At 40.6% G+C, this 22,500-nt stretch overlaps 1 protein-coding gene across 5 annotated transcripts in view; it reads left to right on the top strand.

The window, feature by feature from the left end:
• LOC144083843 (uncharacterized) overlaps positions 1-22,500 on the top strand; it is a 63,542-nt gene that overhangs the window by 13,479 nt on the left and 27,563 nt on the right. For all 5 annotated transcript variants that reach the window (XM_077611967.1, XM_077611968.1, XM_077611965.1 and 2 more), the window contains 2 exons: positions 2,523-2,635; positions 17,511-17,575. In XM_077611967.1, the coding sequence (XP_077468093.1) occupies positions 2,523-2,635; positions 17,511-17,575 (178 nt within the window). The remainder of the gene's footprint in view (positions 1-2,522; positions 2,636-17,510; positions 17,576-22,500) is intronic.

Below are 22,500 nucleotides of genomic sequence, written 5' to 3'. Positions count from 1 at the left end.
CCGAGCTCGCTGAGTGCCGACCGGCGCCGGCCTTGAAAAACGAGCACTATTTGCCGTGATAACGAGGGCGACGATGCCTTTTGTGGCCCGATTTCCCCAGTGATTCGCAGATGTCTCTTTGTCTGCCCATAAATCTTCTCGCGAGCCGACCATTCTCTCCCTTATCTCACTCTGAGTGGCTCTTAATGTTAACGCCACTATATTGCATGCTGGGAATAAATCGTCAAGTCAAATTACCGTACGTTCTGGACTATCAGGCGCAGCTGAGTTTAAGTCGCACTAGCCAAAGAAAGAGGGGAAAAAATGTGAGTTGCACGGGATTAGGAGTTGGATTTTTGGGGGGAACGTTTGTTTTTAATTTAGTAGACGGGGAGACAAAACGAGTTAAAGTCATAGTAAAATCGGGAGCAATAGACAAAATAGGAACCTGTTAATGTAATGTAGTGGTGGGCCGTCAGGGCCTTCAAGGCCTTCTCTGCTGGCCTAAGAAATATCTGAATCATATATTATATTTTGTCCATCAATGCTTATTAAATAATTCCAAATTGTCTGTTAGCTTCCTTTCATAGCTTTTCCCCCTGGTTGCACTGCTTCCAGATGTGTGTTTTCATATTGAATCATTTAACCAATCACATTTCAGCCATTATTTGTTGTCAGGGTTAGATATCTGCCTCAAGGCCTTCACAATCAGTTCTGCGGGCTCTGCCGCTTTAAACAAGCGTCGATAAGACTGTTGTTTTAACCAATCAGATTTCGAGTTGGCAAAACCACATTCCATTGTCGCAGGCATAGGGATACGTCATCGCTTTCACCAACTATGAGGCTAGTCATTAGCCAGAGCTACCAAACTGTATTTGGAGCGGGCTCCACAAGCAAATATATTGTTGTGTTGATTTAAAGCCATTTTCAAGACGGACTATGCCAGAAATACGACAGGACAGGCTCGACTTTCAGCATTAGCTCCGATGGCAATATAAAATAAGGAAGAAAGAAAGGAGGATGGATATTGTGTACGGTTAAAAAGGATTTTTGGTGAGTAAAATATGGCTATATTCCTAAATAATATTTCAATTGTGGGCCAAGTTCTGATATCTGAAAAGCTCCAGTGTTTGTATTTAAGCTCCAGTGTTTGTATTTAATCACTAAATGCTGCTAGGAAGTGGATTTTACCCCAGTTTAGTGCAATTTTTGCCGTTTCGCTTATGGACGTATATGGACGTTCATTGCTGTCTTTTACCCGGGGAAATGATACTCCAGGCCTGGTTCTGATGTCTAAAAAGCTCCAGCATTTGTATTTAATCAATAAATGCTGTTTTCGGCTGGATTTTACCCCATTTTCGGGGAATGTTTGCCGGTACGCCTTTGACGTTCATCGCTGTCTTTTCCAGAGAAAATCACCCCCCGGCCCGGTTGTAATGTCTGAAAAGCTCCAGTATTTGTATTTAATCATTAAATGCTGCTAGGAAGTGGATTTTACCCGTTGAAGGCGCTACGGGAAAATGCACGGACCGCCACTGATGTAATGTAATCACAGTTTTTGGGATAACTAGAGTCTTAAAAACACATAAGTCGTCCTTGAGTACAAGTCGCAGGCCCAGTTAAACTATAAATAAAGGTTTCAGTTGGTGTCGGGTAAATGACATTCCCAAATTCACACAAAAAAATAGGAAAAAAATTAGCTTGCAAGGAAAACGGCAGCTGACAAGACAAGACACTTGGCTGCGAGTTCTAATTGTAAACCGTCTTACCTCATCGAGCTTTGTAGTGTTGCTGAAGCTCTCGGCAAAAAAAACACGGCAATACGGCTCAGAAGCTAATGGAAATAAATGAAGCGCAGAATAAATGACGACCCTTTGAGATCATGAAACGCCGGCAGAATTGGGGAAAATAGCCCATTTTTTTATCCCTTTTTCCCCCACCGGTGCCCCCCGACGTCCAACTGTACAGCTCAGATAGAGCAAGTTCACGTGTGCCTATGATGTATAAGCGGTATCTTGAAAATGCACAGCAGAGTTCATTTCATCGCAATTAATAAAGCATGCACTCATTAAAAAAATGTTTACATTGATAATTATGCAGAAGCTCTGTTTGTGGGAGGTAAACATAACTTTGCTTTTTTTTTTTGCATAATTTTTTTTGTGTATTTGTTGTTGTTTTTAAACCAAAACACCAAAAGAAAATCATTGTTTTTTGTTGATTTGAAAAATAAAAAAAGTCAAGTAGTCTTAGATTTTTTTTATCCTTTTTTTATTCATTTCTTCCTTCCTGTCTAAAAAGAAAAGTATCATAATCCCACTTTATCCACTCTATATCGAAACTGGCTTTTTCCAAAAGGTTGTTGACGCCCGATCTATCTTGTCTTATCGCCTCGTGAGCTCGTGCTTTATTGTGTTCAACCAACCCGCTGAGCCAAAAACATCAAAATGAAATATACCACCAGGCCAAATTTGCTTTAGAAGCTAAAAAAAAAAATAACAGCGATTGTTGCAGTAACAATAAAACTCTCGTGTTGTTTTTGACAGGTCAAAAACGATGGGACGCTTCCAGTCTTATCTAACGTTTGCAGAGTGACGCCGGCTGTTCAGCTTGAGCGCCGTTTTCCATCCTTGCTGTCCTGTGCTGGCTTCCCCTCACGGTAAATTTGAGTTTTTTCACTGTTATTGACGATGTCAGACCTCCAATCGTCAGGCTGTTTTCATCATTTTGCAGGATATTTCAATGTTTCTATCACATTTAGACCTCCAACCCATTTAACTGGGAAGGTCGCAGCAAATGAGTTAAACGTAGTAGCGTCGTTAGGCCTATTCAGTCTTCGTTATTCAGAGCCTTGTAGTCACAGTTCTGAGATTCCAGATTTGGACTTTGGTGTGTGAAGTTTGGATGATCTCCCCGGGCTTTGGTGGGCTTTTTCCGGGTACTTCGGTTTCCTCCCACATCCCAAAAACATGCAGAGCAGACTAGTTGGAGACTCTAAATTGCCCTTTAGTATGTGTGTGAATGGTTGTACGTCTCAACAAACAAATTTAAATTAACTTGGATTAATAAATACAGACACACTCAAACATACGTTTAATTTAACTTTACACAAAACTGAATTCTATTTTTTTTTTTTTTAACCTTCGTTCTGGGCGAGTTAGCTGTTTGCCACGCCTCCACCCTCACGTTCGCTATCGATGGGCTGTTTGCTGTTGTATTCCCTTCAAAATATTCCCAAAATGATGCACACAAATGTCCTCACAATAGGATAACGCACGACCACTTGCCAACGAGAAGTAGTCTTGAATGAACGATCGCGGGAGCTAACAGGCTAAGGAAGGAATAACAGCCTACCCATGTATTGATTGCGGGTAATTAAGTTTTATTCTGAGAAAGGGTGCCATTGCCTATCGGTTTTGCGTGCACGAGTATACTTCATTACCCAGAAAGCCCTCTTTTTGCCCGTGCATGCACGTTGTGCGTTTCCTGGTCGATGCGTAGGAGAAACGAGTCTGAATAAATCGTTCAGTGCTCGTAGATATCTGTTATACACGAAAGAGATGCGGCGAAAAAAAGACGTGCGCTACAATGAGAAACAGCCTCTCATGTCATGGCCACCTGGCTTGGTCGCATCTCGAAATTTTGATCGTATCTCAGGCGAATTATTCGATCGAAATTTTGATCGTACCTCGAGCATGTCGTAGGTAGAGCTGATCGTAGGTTGAGGTACCACTGTGTGTTTAATGATTTTTTAAAAATCAGTGAGTGTTCATGGGAGATTTTGCTTTTCGTAACTTTAATTTCTTTTGTTTGTTGGAACAACAAGTTCCCTGTTGAGGCTTTTCAGTAGAGACGTTGGGGGCACCGCTGAAAGGCTAAAATGTTATCGTCATGATATTTCCGAATATGACACAAGAAGAACATGTTTCCGTTCAAGTCTGGAGCAATAGAATCTGTGTTAATTGCAGCTCTTGAATAAGTAATGCGAGCCAGCGGTGCGGATGAGTGACAGGACGGTAACCTCACCTGTCCACTTCCTGGGTGTGCCGCGCTGATCAAGCCCATCAATCAGTGGTGGCTTGACACCGTGTCGCCGTTGTCTAAATGGGAATCTGTCAAGAAAAAGCTCACTGGCAGATCGAGATGCCTGAAAAATAACTATCGAAACGGGAGCGAGGGCTTTTGGTTATGTGACGAATTATTGTGGCTGTATCAGAGCTGTCCCTGCTATAAAAAAATCTTGTAATTAGGCATTTGCTTTAATTGATATGTTTGCCAGTCGTTATCAAAATAGAGGATTACCATAGATACCGTAGTGTGTTAATTATTATTTTCATTGCAGAAAAGCCCCTCTGGGTTTTTCCATTCTGTAAGCAAACTATGATGACCATGGTCACAATGTGAACGTTTTTTTTGGTTTTTTGTTTATTTTAATCAAGATGGGAAGAAGTAGTCACTAATCTACACCCAGAAAATGTCGCAAAAAGTCCATTAACCCCTGACTTGTCACATAATCCTCAAATTCGGCAAGTTTTTACATGAATTACCGTATTTACTCGCATATAAGCCTCATTTGTCGAACAAGGTGACAAAGACAAAACACCATGACGTCAAACAATGCGGCCGTTATGGTCATTTATTTAAAAATAGAGAAAAGATAAACCGATAAAACAATCATTACAATATCAGCCTTGATACCTGCGTAATGTGTATCTCATGCTATTATTGCACCGAGTAAATACGGTACTTGACTACTGTTTGTGAAAAATGTAGCCTCGTTAAACATTGCAGTGGTCCAAATAGTTCGTATGGAATGTGAGTTCTTCGGGTAATCCAATTTGAATTTTAGCGTGCAGAGGTATTCTGAAATAGATCTGAAAAATCAGTGCCACGTCCATATTTAAAATAGATCAGCATTCCTGCTGTGCTTAAGCTTTAATCAAGGCTTCATTAGTGATCCATATTTCATCTTTAGTATTCAGTGCCTTGAGCACGTCAGATAGGAATTGATCGCGGAATCTGAAGAAAAAAGGTCGGCGGAGGAGGCGGCGTTGGGAAACAGAAATAAGATGGTGACACAAAAACCTCTCAAGGTCACGTCATCAATAACACCGCGGGTGAGCACGTGGGCGCCGTCCGACCCTCCAACCCAGCAAAAAATATGATCCCGACCGCCGCAACGTCTGCTCGAGGACTTGGGGGCCCAGGCAGAGTCGATTAATATTGATTGTGCGTTTGAGCAAGCCTGCGCGTCTCCTCAGGTGGAACCAAATTACTCGGAAAACGCCCCGGGAGGGCCTCGCTCGCGGGAAAAGGTGGAAGGCCATTAGTTGAGCAGCACGGCAAAATAAAACTACATTAAGGCAAGTCATAGAGAATCAAAAACGCTCGCCATTTCCGCCAAAGGAGGCTGCAGAGCGGCCGCCAAATGCCGCCGTAATGCAACACGGCGGATCGATGGCGCTATTGGATTTGGCCCGGTGACTTTCGCTTCGGAACATGAAGGCAATCCAGGGAAAAAAAAGATGAATGTGACAGCACTTTTGTTCACAGAGATGTTCGCCGATGTGTCGGTGCGTGTTCCCCAGATTGCTGAAGCAGTGCTGAAACATCATTTTAATTCCCCGTTGTTTTTGTTTGCGTCCTTTTGCGCGCCGCTAGCCGCGGCTCGTTATTAGTCAACACCCGACAGAAAATCTATAGCGCACATAACGGAGGTGATATCTGTTTCTTTTTCATGCACGCTTCAGAAACAGAGGTACAAGATCATTATCGGATTCGTAAAAGTGCTTTTCTTCGGCGCAGCACTTTTCGGGAGGCTTTGGCGCTTCTATGATTTCGGTGCCGCCTTGAACGCATCGCGGAACAAGACACTGCTTGTTGGTTGAGGCGTAGTGAAGACCTTTTCAGTTAGTGGTTGTGCTTAATGCAATGTAAATGTCAGAGTGGCTCTTATATTACAGCAACAGGTCATTGGATTCACTGACTGCAAACATCTGTGGCACTTTAAAAAAAAAGGTGAATAACCGCAATGTAGGGATATTTTTGTATCAAGTGTCAATTTCAAATTATCTGGACTTCGGGCTTTTACAATCCTCTCTGTACTATTGAAGACGCCAATCTGAGAAGGTAGTAGCAAAGGGGTTTCGGGTCCTTTGACGTCAATTTCCCACAGTTTTATTAACCTAAAAATGACTCCCGCCATCGCAAATCTCTTTCGTTGACCTCCAGTAAACAATCGATCCCATCTCGCAATCAAGCATGGCGTACATTTGCCGTCGGACCAATCCAACGCACATTTTCATCTAAAGCTAAGTGCTTTTAAGCGTGACCGGTTATTTCGTCGACGGACATTTCGTCGACGGACATTTCGTCGACGGACATTTCGTCGACGGACATTTCGTCGACGGACATTTCGTCGACGGACAGTTCGTCGACCGGTTATTTCGTCGGCGGACATTTCGTCGACGGACAATTCGTGGTTAAGGTTAGTGGTTAGAATTAGGGTTAGGGGATAGTGGTTAAAGTTAGTGGTTAGGATTAGGGTTAGGGGATAGTGGTTAGGGGTTAGGGTTAACCTAACCTCAACCTCGCTAACGATTGTTTTGTTGCATAAATAATTTGTTGAAAGCAGGTAATCCCTCTCTCTCAAAATTATAATAGAGTTTTTACTTCTGATTTTTTAAAGGAAATTTGACATTAAAATAAAAGGCAATAAATAAAACGAAATGTCGCGACGAATTGTCCGTCGACAAAATGTCCATAGACCAATTGTCCGTTGATGAAATGTCCAGGTACCCTTTTTAGGGAGTGCCATTTTGGCCAAATGCCAGGATTTGAAGGCATCTCGTCTTTTGCGTGGCCCGACCAAAGGCAAACGGGCAGAAGGAAGCTTAAGCCGCGACTGATGGGGCATTTTTTTGTTCTTTCCCGGGCAACTCGGCGGCACGTCAGCGAGATAATGAGCTTTCTTTGATCAGAGGCGCATTGTCGTCCGCGATGATGATCATCTCCCTGACTGTGTGCGGCGGCGGCCACGGCGGCGTGATGAATATTCACACGCTTGTCCCCGGGGAGCGGCCGGCTTGTCGGTACACGCACGGAGAACCTCGCCGCGTACCCTGACAACCACTACGTGACGTTTGGAAACGCCATTGTTTTTCTTTTTTGAGCAAAAATAATGGCCTTTTAAATGCAGCAAAGCGGGAAAAAACAATGATTGAGCACAGGCTCTCGGTGGGATATAATAGCTTAATATTACTCTGATTTGTTGTGGGTGGCTGACACGGAATATGATGCTTGCATGCTAATTGCGTTGTCGTCGATCAAATGGTCGTTTGCGCAGCAGCGACTGCAAACATTCTCCACTTATGAGATGCGTAGCCGTTAATGTTTTTCTATTTGTTTGGGCTAATTAAGAAAAAATGTGTCCAATTGTGCCATTCCTGTTTGTTTTATTAATACGCTAAACCACCCTACGCCCATTTGTCTTTCCCCCGGGGAGAAACTCACTGCATTACTTATCTGCTAAACGCAGCGTCTTTCTTATGTCTTTTTTTTCAAAGGCGCTAATTATTCCACATTTGTGGGGAATTCTAAAGCTTGATCAAGGTCTCGGAGTTGCAAAAGTTGGTTAATTGTGACGCAATCCTTGCCGGCTGCTATCACGCTCCACCGATTTAATCAAAGTTTCCCGTTTATGAATACTTAATGGTCATCACTTAAGACGGCGACGGCGGTCCGTTGAAAAGTCTTTGGCGAGCGCCAAGTCCACTCGAGCAAAACCATCCATCTCCACTTTTAATGTGCATTAAATAAGAATGAAATTGGCGGGCGCATAGATGCGGTTGGAGCGAAGCGATAATGACACTTTGGCTTCCCGGGTCGGTAATACGTGAATGACAGCCCCCTCCGCCCCCCAATTCCTAATGGAGCCGTTCCACCGGCATCTGTTAAGAATGCTTCATTGACTTTACAATTAGTAAAGGCCACGCTTCACCACCGGTCTTCGAGACCGCCGAGTGGACGAAGCCCCGTGGCTTCTTAATACGTTCATTACGGGTTGAGTTTATTTTCCGTTTTTATTTTCTTAGATTTTCTGTTTTTATTTTCTTTGATTTTCCGTTTTTATTTTCTGTGATTTTCCGTTTTTATTTTCTTTGATTTCCCAATTTATTTATTTTTGAACCATGATAATCTTCACATTGCTCGGGTTTACACCAAATACTACTCCAAATATTCTGTATTTTTCTCCACAAGTTTTTTACCAGACTACTAAATACGCATTTTGTGTCAAAATTACGTAAAAAAATATCAACCGCTGGTTTTTTTCAGCAATTTACATGGAAAAATATCAAATGTCGAAAGTTTTCGTTTGTGGCTGGCCATTTTTACTTACCGTGACGATTAACTTTGAGACGCAATGTCAAGTTTAGCATTTTGTATGTTGTCAAAACTTATTTTGAAAGTTACATAGCGTGCTCACTTCCTTTTCATCGTCAGTGGTTTCAAGCAGTGTAGACGTGTGTTGGCCAAAATGAAAATGTGAGTTATAGATGATTTGCTGTTTGTTTTTATTTGTTTTCAAGAATTAATCATTAAAAAAAGGAAACTATTTAAAAAGCCTGAAAAAAATTGATAATATTGAGCTTTACTTTTTTATGTCTTGCTGGTAAACGCTACTAGGAAAAAGGGTCCCAAAATCTGAAAATGCTCTTTACCCTCTATATCTCTATGAAATAATATTTTTGACGTTTGGCAGTTCTGAGTCTAATAGAAAGGCTCTCAATTTACAAACAAAACATTATACATTAAAGTCATAGGAAGATCAGGAACAAAAGTCAAAATGAGCATCAGTTGATGTAAGATTTTGTTTTTTTATGACTAGTGCCTAAATAACACTTTTTGATGGTGAAAAGAATAAGACAACTCGCACTTGAGTATGAGTCCATAAAAAAAAGTGTGACTTATAGTGCAGAAAATACGGTAATTGCTGCGCCTGCCCCCTGCCCTCCTAATCAAACAGACTTGTAATAACTCCGCCGCGTGCTATTTTCCAATAAGATTTATCGTTTCTTGTAATTATAGATGCCAGGAAAAGAATCCAATAGAATAATGCAATATTTTGCAGGTTTTTAATTAGAGTACAGTTGGCGGGCAGGTCATGAGGGTTCGACGCCAAATTGCCTCTTTGAGAATTCAGTGGAGATTAGATTTTACACAATCAAATTTACCCTATGACGGCCAATTTTTCGGAGTGTTAGAATTATAATTAGGCAGTCCACATTTTATGTTCACTGTTTTAAATATTATATCCTTAATAGTTTTGGTATACATTGTTGTTCAGCAGCCTAACCCTCAAAAATATTTTGTTTTGTCTTGGTATCAGTGAGTTGATTTTGTTTTGAGCACAAAAACATGCTTTTTGCATGTTTTTGTTATTTTATTTTATGTTCCTCAAAGAAAAAATCCATGTCTGAAATGATTTTTTGCAATGCAACGAACCAGGCAAGATTGTCCCGTAATGTGATAATAATTTAGACCTATCGTGATGTAGAAGCAAAACAAAACGTGTCTATATGGTTTATTAATTTGCATGGCTGGGACCATGTCTGCTGTAGTGCTTCATTAAATCCTCCCAGTCTCTATTAAATGAAACCGTGCAGATAAATCTGTAACCTGACTGTCGTGTGAAGTGCCCGGAGCGGCGCCATTATGACTGTCCGGCATGTCTGCCTTCATTAAATCACCTGCAAAATGACATTGGGCCGCTGCTGGGTTGACCACACACACACACGCGCACACACACACACGCACACACACACGCGCACACACACACGCGCACACACTCATTAATGCAATGTCTCACTGGCACTTTTTAAATTCCATTTTCAATCTTTCCATTTCAAACGGGTTTCAGCAGAATTCTGCTCGCGTGGCCCTATTCAAAAAGTTTAACGAAAGATAGCTTCACCAACTTTTACATTTGAATTTCAGTAGAGGAATAATGCAAAAGTTCCTTTTGTTTCAGTTATTGGAATGCTTATACAGTGGTACCTCAACATACGATCGTAATCCCTTCCGAGACTGAGATCGTATGTCGAGCTTTTCATAACTCGAGTGGACGTTTACCATTGAAATGAATTGAAAACAAATTAATTCGTTCCAACCCTCTGAAAAAACACCAAAAACAGGATATTGGATTGGAAAAAATGTTTTATTTCTTCTAATTCGCCATCTATTAACAAAGTAACACATAACTAGTGGTTTAATAGTAATAAAATGTGTTTAATATAAGTAAAATTAGACGCATTTCGCGGAGGGTAGAGACAGCGACATACACTGGGACGGGGGGACTTTATCCACGGCAACAACGCACTCGTAAACGAACAAACAAATTTAAATTAACTTGGATTAATATATACAGACACACTCAAACATACACTTAATGTAACTTTACACAAAACTGAATTCTAATTTTGTTTTAATCTTTTGTTACCTTCGTTTTCCGGGTTAGGGGTTTGCCACGCCTCCACCCTCACGTTCGCTATCGATGGAATGTTTGCTGTTGTATTGCCTTCAAAATATTCCGAAAATGATGCACACAAATGTCCTCACAATAGGATAACGCACTTGCCAACGAGAAGTAGTCTTAAAAGAACGATCGTGGGAGCTTCTTTCATTAGAAAGAATAACAGGAAATGCAATAGCTGAGCTTACCCACGTATTGATTGTGGGTAAAGAAGTTTTATTCTTAGAAAGGGTGCCATTGCCTATGGGTGTTGTGTGCACGAGTATACTTCATTACCCAGAAAGCCCTCTTTTTGCCCGTGCATGCGCGTTGTGCGTTTCCTGATCGAAACTAGTCTGAATAAATTGTTCAGTCCTCGTACATATAGTAGTTATACACGAAAGAGATGCGGCAAAAAAGACAGTGCGCTACAATGATAAACAGCCTCTCATGTCATGGCCTCCTGGCTTCGTCGCATCTCGAAATTTTAATTGTATCGCAAGCAAATTATTCGATCGAAATTTTCGTCGTAACACGAGCATGTTGTATCACGAGGTACCACTGTAGTTCACTTTTTCCTCAATAGTGGGCATTCCTCACAAGCTAGATGCTGCATGATGATTGGCTGCATGGCGTCCTTATTTTACGGACAAAAAATCATAATTTTTTCATTGTCTGGTTCTGCAATTTACATACGACAGCCGCAAGAATACTAAACAAAAACAAAAAAGATGAGGTAAAAGCTATCATAAAACTTGATTAAATCCATTATTCATTTAAGTACTAGCATTATTTTTACACACCAAATAAGTACCAATTTTAAATCTAATCCCTTTAAGACTTTTTTTCTTTTCTCATTATGTAAGTGATAGAATTAACTTCTGCAACAAGTCTACTACATCGCATACAAAACGGTGCTAAACATGCTCAATGTCATCGAGTAATTTATCTCATTACACAATGCAGCGCAGGTACGAGAACGACCTCCCGTGCCATAGCTAAACAACGTGCCTGCCGCCCACCATTAGCGTCGGAGGCTGGCGAGTTCATTGGGCGGAACGCGCCCATCACCGTAATCGTTACGGACAGGACATGCAGCTGCTAATGATCTTCTCTTAATCAAACGTAATCGGCCGATAATGATTTTGGAGGTTCGGCACTCTGCTTTCGACAAACGGGATGGTAGTTTTGTCTCCAACCCTTAAACTGAACAATTTTATTTATTTATTTTCTATATGGGCCCTGCGATTGACTGGGTTTGTTCAATCACTGCCACCAATCAAATTGGATTGGACATCTAACACTGTCAATGGCATGAAGCATGATGAGGCAATATTTTCCATATTAGGAGGTCTGAAACTCTCAATGAAAGTGAATGAGGTAAGACCTACTGGTAATATTTTTTAAAGGGAATACAAAAGCAAACAACCATCGATAGGTTCCTTTTAGCTGCATCTTAAAGTCAGGGTGGAGGCGGGGCTAATAGAGCCAACCCAGGAGAAGAAATGTATCAAAATTTAAAACAAAATTACAATTAAGTTAAGTGTAAGGTTAGATGAAACTTATTTTTGAGTGCGTCTGCATCATAATCCAAGTTCATTTAAATTTGTTTATGTGATGTTACGAGCGCGTCGCCGTGCAAAAAGCCCCCCCCCCCCCCCTCTCATTTTAGTGCTATTAAACTACTAGTCATTTGTTACTTTGTTAATAGATGGCGAATTAGAACAAATAATGTTTTTCCAATTTGTTTTTAGTTCATTTCTATGGAAAACATCCGTTTGAGTTACGAGAAAATCGACATACGAGCTCAGTCCCGGAACGAATTAAGCTCGTATCTCGAGGTACCACTGTATACTTATTTATACCATACAAAATATGACATAGGTTTCTACTTTTATTTCAACATGTTGTTTGCTTTTGACCAAACAGCTAATTTAGAGACTGTTTAAGTGACTAGCTCCATCTAGGGTTAAAGCTGAGAAGTGCAATCAAGACTGAATTTAAGCTTACTGTGTGGGCCGTGTTCAATATTTGTGTAGTTTGGACACCCCTGCTTTAATGCAATTCCACAATGTTGTGCCAATTAGAAGCCTAATTTGCAATGAAATGCCTTTCTCGATAGTGGGTTGTTTTGTCATGATGTTTGTTTTTGATAAGTTTTCCAGACTGGTCTTTTTTTTTTGTCAAACTAAACCCAAACAATCATCAGCACTTAAGCGTCTCCGAGGTTGCCGGCAAACGCAAACAAACGTCTTCTCCAGCTGATGTGCATAAAAAGCTCCCTTTTATTTAATTTTATCTTTAAATTGCTTGTAAATGCTATGTAAATGTCTTCCTAATGCATTCTCATATTTGTCAGAGCCGCTACTTCTTTTCTTTTATGGAATGCACATTTTAATGTCTTGCTTATTTACAGCACTCCTATACAGACGCAATTGTGAAAAAAAACAGCAAAAAAAAAACAAGATTTGCGTCAGCTTGCCGTGCAATGGAAAATAAAAATTACTCAGTCCCAACCAGGGGCCTCGTTTATCATTACTTCCACCACAGTTTCCAATTTATTCTCGGCGAGAGTGACTTTTAATAGATGAGCACAAGACGCACACAAATACAGATAATATAGTGACTACACTAAAGTGCTTCTCTGCAGGGAGCTTCCAGACTATTTTCGAGTTTTTAAATAGTTGAAAACAAACAGCTTATTGTGAAATAATAAGCTTTCGGACTCCGCGCCTCAGTTATAATACCAATGTGCCGACAAATCTTATTTTGATGGTAGTTTTTATTTGGATTGTTCATGGAAAAATGTGTTGAAAATAGTTGGCCAAGTGGAAAGTTTTGAAGGGTCAATCCAGGTCAACTACGAAAAAAACCAGCAATTCATTTCATATTACTAGGCAGGTTTAAAAAAAAAAAATGTATATGTATGTGTATATGTGTGTATATATGTATGTGTATATGTGTGTATATATGTATGTGTATATATGTATGTGTATATATGTATACATGTATGTGTATATATGTATACATGTATGTGTATACATGTGTGTATGTGTGTGTGTATATGTATGTGTATATATGTATACATGTATGTGTATACATGTGTGTATGTGTGTGTATATATGTATGTGTATATATGTATACATGTATGTGTATATATGTGTGTGTATATATGTGTGTTTATATATGTATATATGTGTGTATATATATATGTATGTATATAAATGTATGTATGTATATACATGTATGTATGTATGTGTTTATATATATATATATATATATATGTATATACGTATGTATATATATATATGTGTGTGTGTATATGTGTATATATGTGTGTATATATATGTATATATGTATGTATATATATGTATATACATATGTATGTATGTATATATTTATATAACTTGTATGATGCATACAATCAGAACAACAAATTATTTAGATTTTTTTTTTTTTCATGTTATTTAAGATAGCTAAAAAGTTAACTTCTACACTTTACTGTGTTTTGGCCAAGGAAATCATGTGACAGAAAATTGACCATGTGATCTGTGAGCTTAACTAATCAAGCCTTTCACAATTGTTTGTTTGTTGACTTATTTACAGAATAGGTTTGTGCTTGTTAGGCTTTTCTTTCTAGGGATTCATTCCATTTTTTTCTCTCCTTTTGGGTGTCTTGTCCTTGTGATTGGATATTGATTTTTACCCGTTGTTGCCTATTGGCTGCCGCCCCAGTCACCCACCTGGCCCTCATTGTCTCGTTACCTCCTGTTTTCTTTGTGTAAGCCTGAAGTTTTTGTGTAGTTCTAGTTAGATCCTCAACATTGTGCCTCACATCTCCCCTAAAGTAAGTTTCTTTTGACTCTGGTTTTCATTTGGTGCTGTTTCTTCTTTTGCTTGAAGTAGTTTGTTTAGATGGAAATGTTTTTGTTAAACACATACTTGTTAAGTTTGCACCAGTTCCCCTGTTTTCTCATATTCAACATCTGCTAGTCATCAGAAATATTGATTCTAAAAATAAAATGCAAACACTAGTATGTGTTTTTGCAACCCTGCTATCATGTCCAAATACAATTTGGATTTTCAACATGTTACCTTAACCCACTATTATTATTTTTTGTTTTTATGTAGCTAAACACATACTTGTCAACCTTGGCCAATGATTGCAATTAGATAATGAACCATGTAAACACAATGCAGCACATATTTACTTGCATATGGCATGCTTAAAAGTCTAAAAATGATCCCCAAAGTGGACGGGGTGCCCAACCAGTCTTTTGTATGCATTAAATGTAAGATTTTGTGGATGTAGCTGTATTTTGCACATTGCTTGCTGACGTACTATATTTATATAGTGAAATAGCGGAAGTGACTGACACACTCGAAGCATGACAACATTAGCAATGGATGATGACGTTTTCGTCTGCTACTAGTGACCGAGATGATTCGGATAAGAGCCAAAATGGGGAAGACTAGATCGGTTTTACTAAAAATTCCCGTACAAAAGTTCTTATACGGCGTACACAATTTGAAATGATCAAAAATGTATGAAATACACAAAAACATAAGTTGACAGGTATGTAAACAGCTTAGCAACCTTCTACTCCTGCGCAAAAATCTAACAGTTGGTAATGTTTTTAATTGCATACTTTTGACTTTTCTCCAAATGTCACTTAAATCTCCTAATATTACAGGAAAAAAATGTTCTCACAGACTTTACATCGCCAAAAGTTGATGCCCTAGAAACCAAACAACTCAGTTTCACAATTTGAATCTTGTCATAGTATAATCTATAATTTAACGTTCATCCTATTTTGATTTTAACCTTGTAATAGTTCAATTTTAATCTTGTTTCTCTCTGAATATTACATTGTATGACTTGCAATATGCCGCGGCACACCTGACCATTGCTCACTTAGACAGTGCGAGGGCCAATCGTGAACTCTGGACGGGCCAGGCGTGGTCCACGGGCCGCACTTTGCTTTCTCCCCAGCGGGTCTCCAAGACCTTCCCGCTACTTTCGTCCGCCCATTAGACAAAAGAAGCCCGGCGGCCGATTATTCCCACTGCCAATTAACCTTGCGAGCAGCCCCGGTGCGACTCCGCCTGCCAAATTTCCTCCCCACCTGCCCGTCAATTCGACAGCGCTGATTAAAAAAGACAGCGGTACTCTGAAAGAGCCAGATATTGTCCGTTAATCCGTGTTCGAGCCCCCCGCAGCCTCGCGGGGACGCCTGGACGGGATGGGAACGGACTTGAGCCACCATTACACGATATGTTAGAGAACTAGACCATCCCTCTAAAAAATGGTGTCAAGTAGCGGCCCGAGGGCCGGATCCGGCCCACTCGATCATTTTGTAAGGCCAACGAGAGTGGTGTCGACAATTTGTGTTTTTCCCTTTTTCAATCCAAATAAATTACAATTTATTACTTGTTTTTGGCTTTAAAAAAGCAAATTTAAATATGCTAAATATATAAAAACTATTATTTTTCTCGTGTTCCACTTTTATTTTTTCTTATTGTAAGAAATACTAACAATGGTCATAACAATTTTTGTATTCATTCATTTTCCATCACAAGGGTCGCAGGGGCACACTTGAGGAGGCGTTATTTAGTGTAATTATGGCTGTTATTTTTCAGTTTTTAAACAGTTTTGCCAACTGACATAATCTCCGGGGCCCAAATTTTCATAAATTTCTTCGCTTTGCACCTCGGGACACAAACAATTATCTAAGTGGCGTGACAGAGCGTCCATTGTTGGCTGGCTCATTGTTCCCATTTGCAAAACGCTGATGTCACGGCACCCACGCCACGGCCGTTTCTCAACATCTGTCATTCCGAAGCCGCTTTAGCGTGCGCCGGCGGGGTTTAGCGCATCAGATCTCGCCAAGCACGTTCTCCGACTCCCCTTGGCACAAACATTGTAGAAGTCGAGCCAAGGCAGGCAAAAGCGCGTTTCACACCTAAAAACACCTCCGCAACAAGTGGGCGAGATTAGAGAGGAGAAGCTTAGGGCGTGAAAAGCACGACTCTGATTTCTCGGAGCGTTTCCGGAACCGTCGGATCGCTTTATTTGCCGCGTCGTGCGCTTCCGCAACAAAAGGACGATGCAGACAAAGCTGTCCTTCTTTAGATTCTTCGTACCGAAGCATGCTTCAAGCAAGCACTTAAAAACTTAAGACCCAACTTGAACAAAGTTAAGGCCCGTAATCCATCATTAACGGGCGGTTTTAGAAAATAATTAAGCCAAAGGACAACGCGGTATGTATCCCAAAGAGCCCATTTGTCTTGCAGGAATGATGCGACAGTCAATTATGAAGTCGATATCCGCGACGGAGGGAAGAGGCGGGTTAACCTAAACTAATCTGGCAACGTGATTCTGAGCACGAAAGGTTTTCTGGCTCTGTGAGTGCCCTAACTCGTGACCGGACGTTTGGTCCCCGGACGTTTGGTCGCCCGGACGTTTGGTCGCCCGGGTGAATATAATTTTGAGAGCTGGTTTCAACAGTAGATATTTAGATATTAAACTCTCTCTCTCATGAATATAGTTTTGAGAGCTGGTTTCAACAGTAAACTCTCTGTCATGTTGTCAAACGTCTGGCGACCAAACGTCCGGGCGACCAAACGTCCGGGCGACCAAACGTCCGGGCGACCAAACGTCCGGGCGACCAAACGTCCGGGCGACCAAACGTCCGGGCGACCAAACGTCCGGGCGACCAAACGTCCGGGCGACCAAACGTCCGAGTACCCCCAACTGGTGACCAGTCTCAGGTGTAGGCTCCAGCACCTTGTGACCCCGACAAGGGTATGCAGTGTTGATAATAAATGAATGAATGATTACACTTTTGCTTTCATCTATGCGAAGGCGAACCATAACAATTATTTTTATTGCACAGTTTCAACAGTTATGGATCTGTGTGTCTTTATGCTTTATTTTGACAGGATTCTAAGCATTAATTAGTGTCAAAACTCGTGAGTATAGGGTTTTAACATGCTTTCACACCTTTACCAACTTGTTTTTTAGAAACAAGACGTTCAAGAAAGTGAGGATGTCAGGAAATCACGGCGACGCAACCTCCTTGGCAGCAGGTGAGTGTTATCATTCAATATGTTGAAATTGAGTAAAAACCAGTATAGGATGAATTAGTCATTCGCAGAAAACTGTCAAATTGTGGAGTTAGGTGTTTGGAATTGAATTTCAATGGAAATTAACATATAAAAAACTGATAGTGGGACACTAAAAGCCCTTTTTTGAGGTCACGTTAGCCCGGCAGCAATTTTTAAAAAATGAGTCACAAGACGGCTTTATGCACTTGAAGGCAGATGACATTGATTTGATATGATTGCCTGTCAGTAGATTAGGTGTGAAGGAAAGCATGGACGAGAGCAGGTGTAACCATCCGACAAAGATGTTAACACGAGTCAGTCGGACGCGCCGCCCACCTGTGACGGAGCGCCGATTCATTTCGATTTAACAAACGCGGGAGACAAAAGTTCATCGGGCGATATTGCTGCCGAGACCAGCCAGATGGGACGATTTTTAAAAATAGCAACGGCGAGAAGGACTAACGAGAATTAGCGCGCGGACTGCAATGCGCTTTCGCCAGTCGACGGCGCCCCTTTTAAAAAATGAACCTCCCTCCGGTGCGGCGATAAGTACGGCAGATTACTTTAGTTTAACCTCTCTGTGGCCTTCAATTCAGCAGTCCCGTTCCATTAAAAAGCAAATTATCTCTGTTTTTCCAAAAGCTTTCAGCCAAATCAATCACTTGCGCGATCGTCCTAAAGGCGGCGACGGGCAACTTTCGATTAACGACAAAATCGGGGATTTTTCTCTGTGACTTCAACTAAAGCCTTAATAAATCTTCTCATTTGACAGAAGACTCCATAGCACAACTAGTGATTAGACAGCCCCATCATTGACACTTATAGGCCGTTAACAAGCCTTTACGATAAACATAATGGGCATTTAACGTGATCTGAAAGTCTCCGACTTCGTTTAAATGAATGTAATTATCGTGGTGGTTGCACGGGCTATAACAACGTCGACAAGATACAATAGCCCGCTAACTTCTCCCATTTACATTCATAACAATGAATAGGAAGCGTTTTCTACGTATTCGTTCATCTTCCGTACCGCTTATCCTCGCAAGGGTCCACGGAGGGAGGGTTGTTTGCTTGTGTGATTACGCCTGTCGGCATTCCGACTCTCCATAAATCGAGCAATGGATTTTCCTCCTCTAATCTATTGTGCCTCAATCAATAGCGTGTAATTGGTCAGTAAAAAATCCTCAATTACAACAAGGATGGAACCGCACTAAATTATCACTAAATAATTGACAGTGCATTCAAATTCTTTAAAGTCCCTTGGAACAAAAAGCAATGTTTCAAATATAACTTGTCATGAATGTTGATAATATTTATGATGCATCTATTTTTATAAGGGAGAAAAATTCAAATGGTTTAAAATTCATGTGTCCAATATGATTTGTATGGCTATACAGTGGTACCTCGAGATACGAGCTTAATGCGTTCCGATACTGAGCTCGTATGTCGATTTTCTTGTAACTCAAACAAACGTTTCCCATAAAAATTACCTAAAAACAAATTAATGTGTTCCAACCCACTAAGCATACTGTTAAATATCACCAACATAGGCATATTCCACTCAATCGGAACAACAGGACTTGATGGGAAAGTGACTTTATACTATTTTACTAATAATCTGTATAATATTTTGACTACCGTCGGCAAAATCCGACAAAGTCCTGTCATCGAGACAACAAAGGCGACCAAAATAGTCCCGGGAGAGGGCACGCCCGCCCTCCTGGCGATTTCATTGTCGCAGCCTAAAATCTCATTTTCTGCTGTTATGACAGCCAGAGAAGCACACACAGTCACTAAGGCATCTGTCGTTTTGTACGAGAGGGAAAAAGCCCAAAGAAAAAATCAAATCAAACACACCTCAGAGTGTCTGGGAGACGAGATACGGCCGTGTGGTCACCATCGCCGAATCACGGCTTGCGTAGTCGCTTTTGAGTTGCTCGTAAGATGCTTCTGTGGTTGATGGAGTACAAGTCCCCAAGCAGTGGTCTTCATCCAGGAGCTGCTAGCGACAGGTGGGACGTCTCATTGCACCACCGCCGACTATTAGGCTGTCTTTCGGATAAACGCCGGGACTGGAGGGTATTGATGATCGCGGCGATGATGGCAGGTTATCTCGCACCCGACTGAGTCGGTCCAAACAAGAGCCCCTGGCTGACGCGAACCATTTGGCCTGCTTTAAACTAGCTATACGGGGTCATCTGGCGTACCTTAGAATTGACTGGCCCGATTTCAAGCCCGATACGGCTCTGTTTGTCGACTACCGAAACGAGGAATAAGATGAGTTGTCAGTAGATAGCTGAAATCGGAATTCCATGGTTCATACACTGTGAAAAATAACACTCCTAAAATCCAATGATCTATAGAGAACCCCATTTTTTTTCTTTTGCCTATTATATTTTAAATATCAATGTTTTGCAAAACAGATACTTGCTATTTTCACTTGTTATATTCCACAAAAAAATGAAAAACGGGGATTAATGCCCAAAAATATGTTTTCACCGTTTTTCGCAGGTACACAAAAAAAATGCGAAAAAAATGAAAATTTCACGGACAACTAAAAATGGCGCGAACAAGTGCGTGTGCGGTCGTTTGGTCGCCGGTCGTTTGGTCGCTGGTCGTTTGGTCGCTGGTCGTTTGGTCGCCGGTCGTTTGGTCGCCGGTCTTTTGGTCGCCGGTCTTTTGGTCGCCGGACTTTTGGTCGCAGTCTTTTGGTCGCCCGGACCCAAACAACGGGCGACCAAAAGACCGGCGACCAAAGGACCAGCGACCAAAAGACCGGCGACAAAACGAGGTAAAACAACACGGTCTACGCATCAATAAAAGCCAACAATGGCCATGAGCAGTTTCACTGAACCGACGTGTGATTGTATGAGTTTGTATGTACATGCGTTGTCCCTTTTAAGAAGCTACGTCAGTCAGGATCTTAACAAGTTCTCCAACAAAAAACAATAAAAGTCCGGGAAATTTGGAGCTTTTTTTAGCCTAATAAATTAATAAGGCATTAAGTATGACTAAATAGTAATTCACAGTTTGTATTTAGGGAATTTGAGCAACGATTTAAATGGTAATTATCAATAACCTTCCGGGCGACCAAAAGACCGGCGACCAAAAGATCGGTGACCAAAAGACCGGCGACCAATCGACCGTGTACCCTATTTTCACTTATTATATTCCACAAAAAAATGAAAAACGGGGATTAATGCCCCCAAAAAATATTTTCAGTTTTTCACGGTTATGCAAAAAAAAACGCGAAAAAACAAAAAAGTTCACGGACAACAAAAAAATAGCGCGGACAAGTGTCAACATTGCCTTAATGTCCCTCCTAAACTGGGCGAACATCGGCGTGTACATCCTCATGTCTCGCGGGGTCCAATTGATTGTAACCAGAACGGCTCTTATAATGTCTATTTTTCTCTCGCATTCATCCAAGTACAATTAATGTGTGTAATTAAGAATCCCATCACACGCGAGCAGCTGTTGTTAGCGTTGCGCCGATAATGGACTCCGATCGGACGGAGATAAATTGACTTTGTTGATTAGGTTAGAAACTGCTCAGATGTTTGCTTATGTCCGCCATCTTCTTGATTTATGGAAGCGAGCCGTTGGCAGATTAGCGCGCTTCGTGACAACATCAGAAGGGAATTTTTCTCATAGCTTTTGCTAACTTCACAAGTCGCCTGTCAAGGGAAACGCGTGGCGCGATGACCCGCAATTACTGTAATCAAATAAAAGCGCGTGATGGAAAACTACTCGAAAAGAACCTGTTTAAACCCACAAATGGCTCTTTTATCTATAAATATGCTCAGCAGTCTGAAATGCAAAACACGTGCCAAAACATAAATACTTAGACCTTTTAATTTAAATTTGTGCCTACAGCCTCTACTTGGTCACGTTTGATTGATGATCAGGCTACGAACTGAGAAATGAAATCAAAACAATGTTGGTGAATAATGGGCTAAGGGATCTTTAAGGTTCGATATCATCTAATTGGATTGATTGGACTCGACTGAGCCACAATTCATAGTCCTTTTCTTTGTACAATAAACCTCAAAAAGCATAATTACACCATTTTAATCCCATTTTTGCTTAGTTTATACTGAGTGCTTTTTTGCGCAGTGCAAAACAAATAATCAGGTTTTAAAAGAACTGCCATTGACAGCATTAAACATCTAATCCACTTTGATCGGTCCAATGCCTTTAATGGCAGTTAGATATTATTTTTTAGTTTTTTAGTATTTTTTTAGTTAGTTATGATGACTTTTTCTAAATTGAAAGTTATTTGATGTCTATAATTTTCAATAAATGTGGGCACAACCAACAAAATAAGCGAAAAGATTGTTTTTAAATGACATAATTCATGTTTTCTCCATTTGTTACGACAAGTTGACAATTTTTGACACTTCGGCTAATCGAAAGGCGCTTCTTACATGACTAGCGCCCTCGTGTTAAATCTGAGAAGTGTCATGTAGGCTGACTTTAAGCTTCTTTTGCGGGACATATACAATAATATTTTCTTCATTTGCTGCATGAGTTGGTTCATATCTGCTGGTGTTTTTTTTATCATTTTAATTTCTTTTTATCGTGCTTGAAAGTGAAATATGCACACGAGACGCAAGTGATAATCATAAAAATGTCAGTGAAATGCTAATTAAGAGTGTGTGTGATTTGCTTAATTGAGCACAATCTGACACGTAAGTGCTGAGTGTCTTCGTTCTCTTATCTTAATCCCACCTGCTTTATGAATGATGATGCTTAAAGTTCTTTTTTAAAAACACAACATTTGCTTTCTTGATTGTTTGACAGTCTTCATATAGTTTGCTTCAGGGTTTATGGATCAGGAGACAATTAGTGTGGAAATATAATCATGTACGGAATAAAGTTTTGTCATGATCTTATTAGATTCATAT

This window comes from Stigmatopora argus, chromosome 10 (genome assembly GCF_051989625.1).
Source record: "Stigmatopora argus isolate UIUO_Sarg chromosome 10, RoL_Sarg_1.0, whole genome shotgun sequence".
Classification (NCBI taxonomy): domain Eukaryota; kingdom Metazoa; phylum Chordata; class Actinopteri; order Syngnathiformes; family Syngnathidae; genus Stigmatopora; species Stigmatopora argus.
Note: the sequence above shows the minus strand (reverse complement) of the source record. Positions and strands in the feature narration are given on the sequence as shown.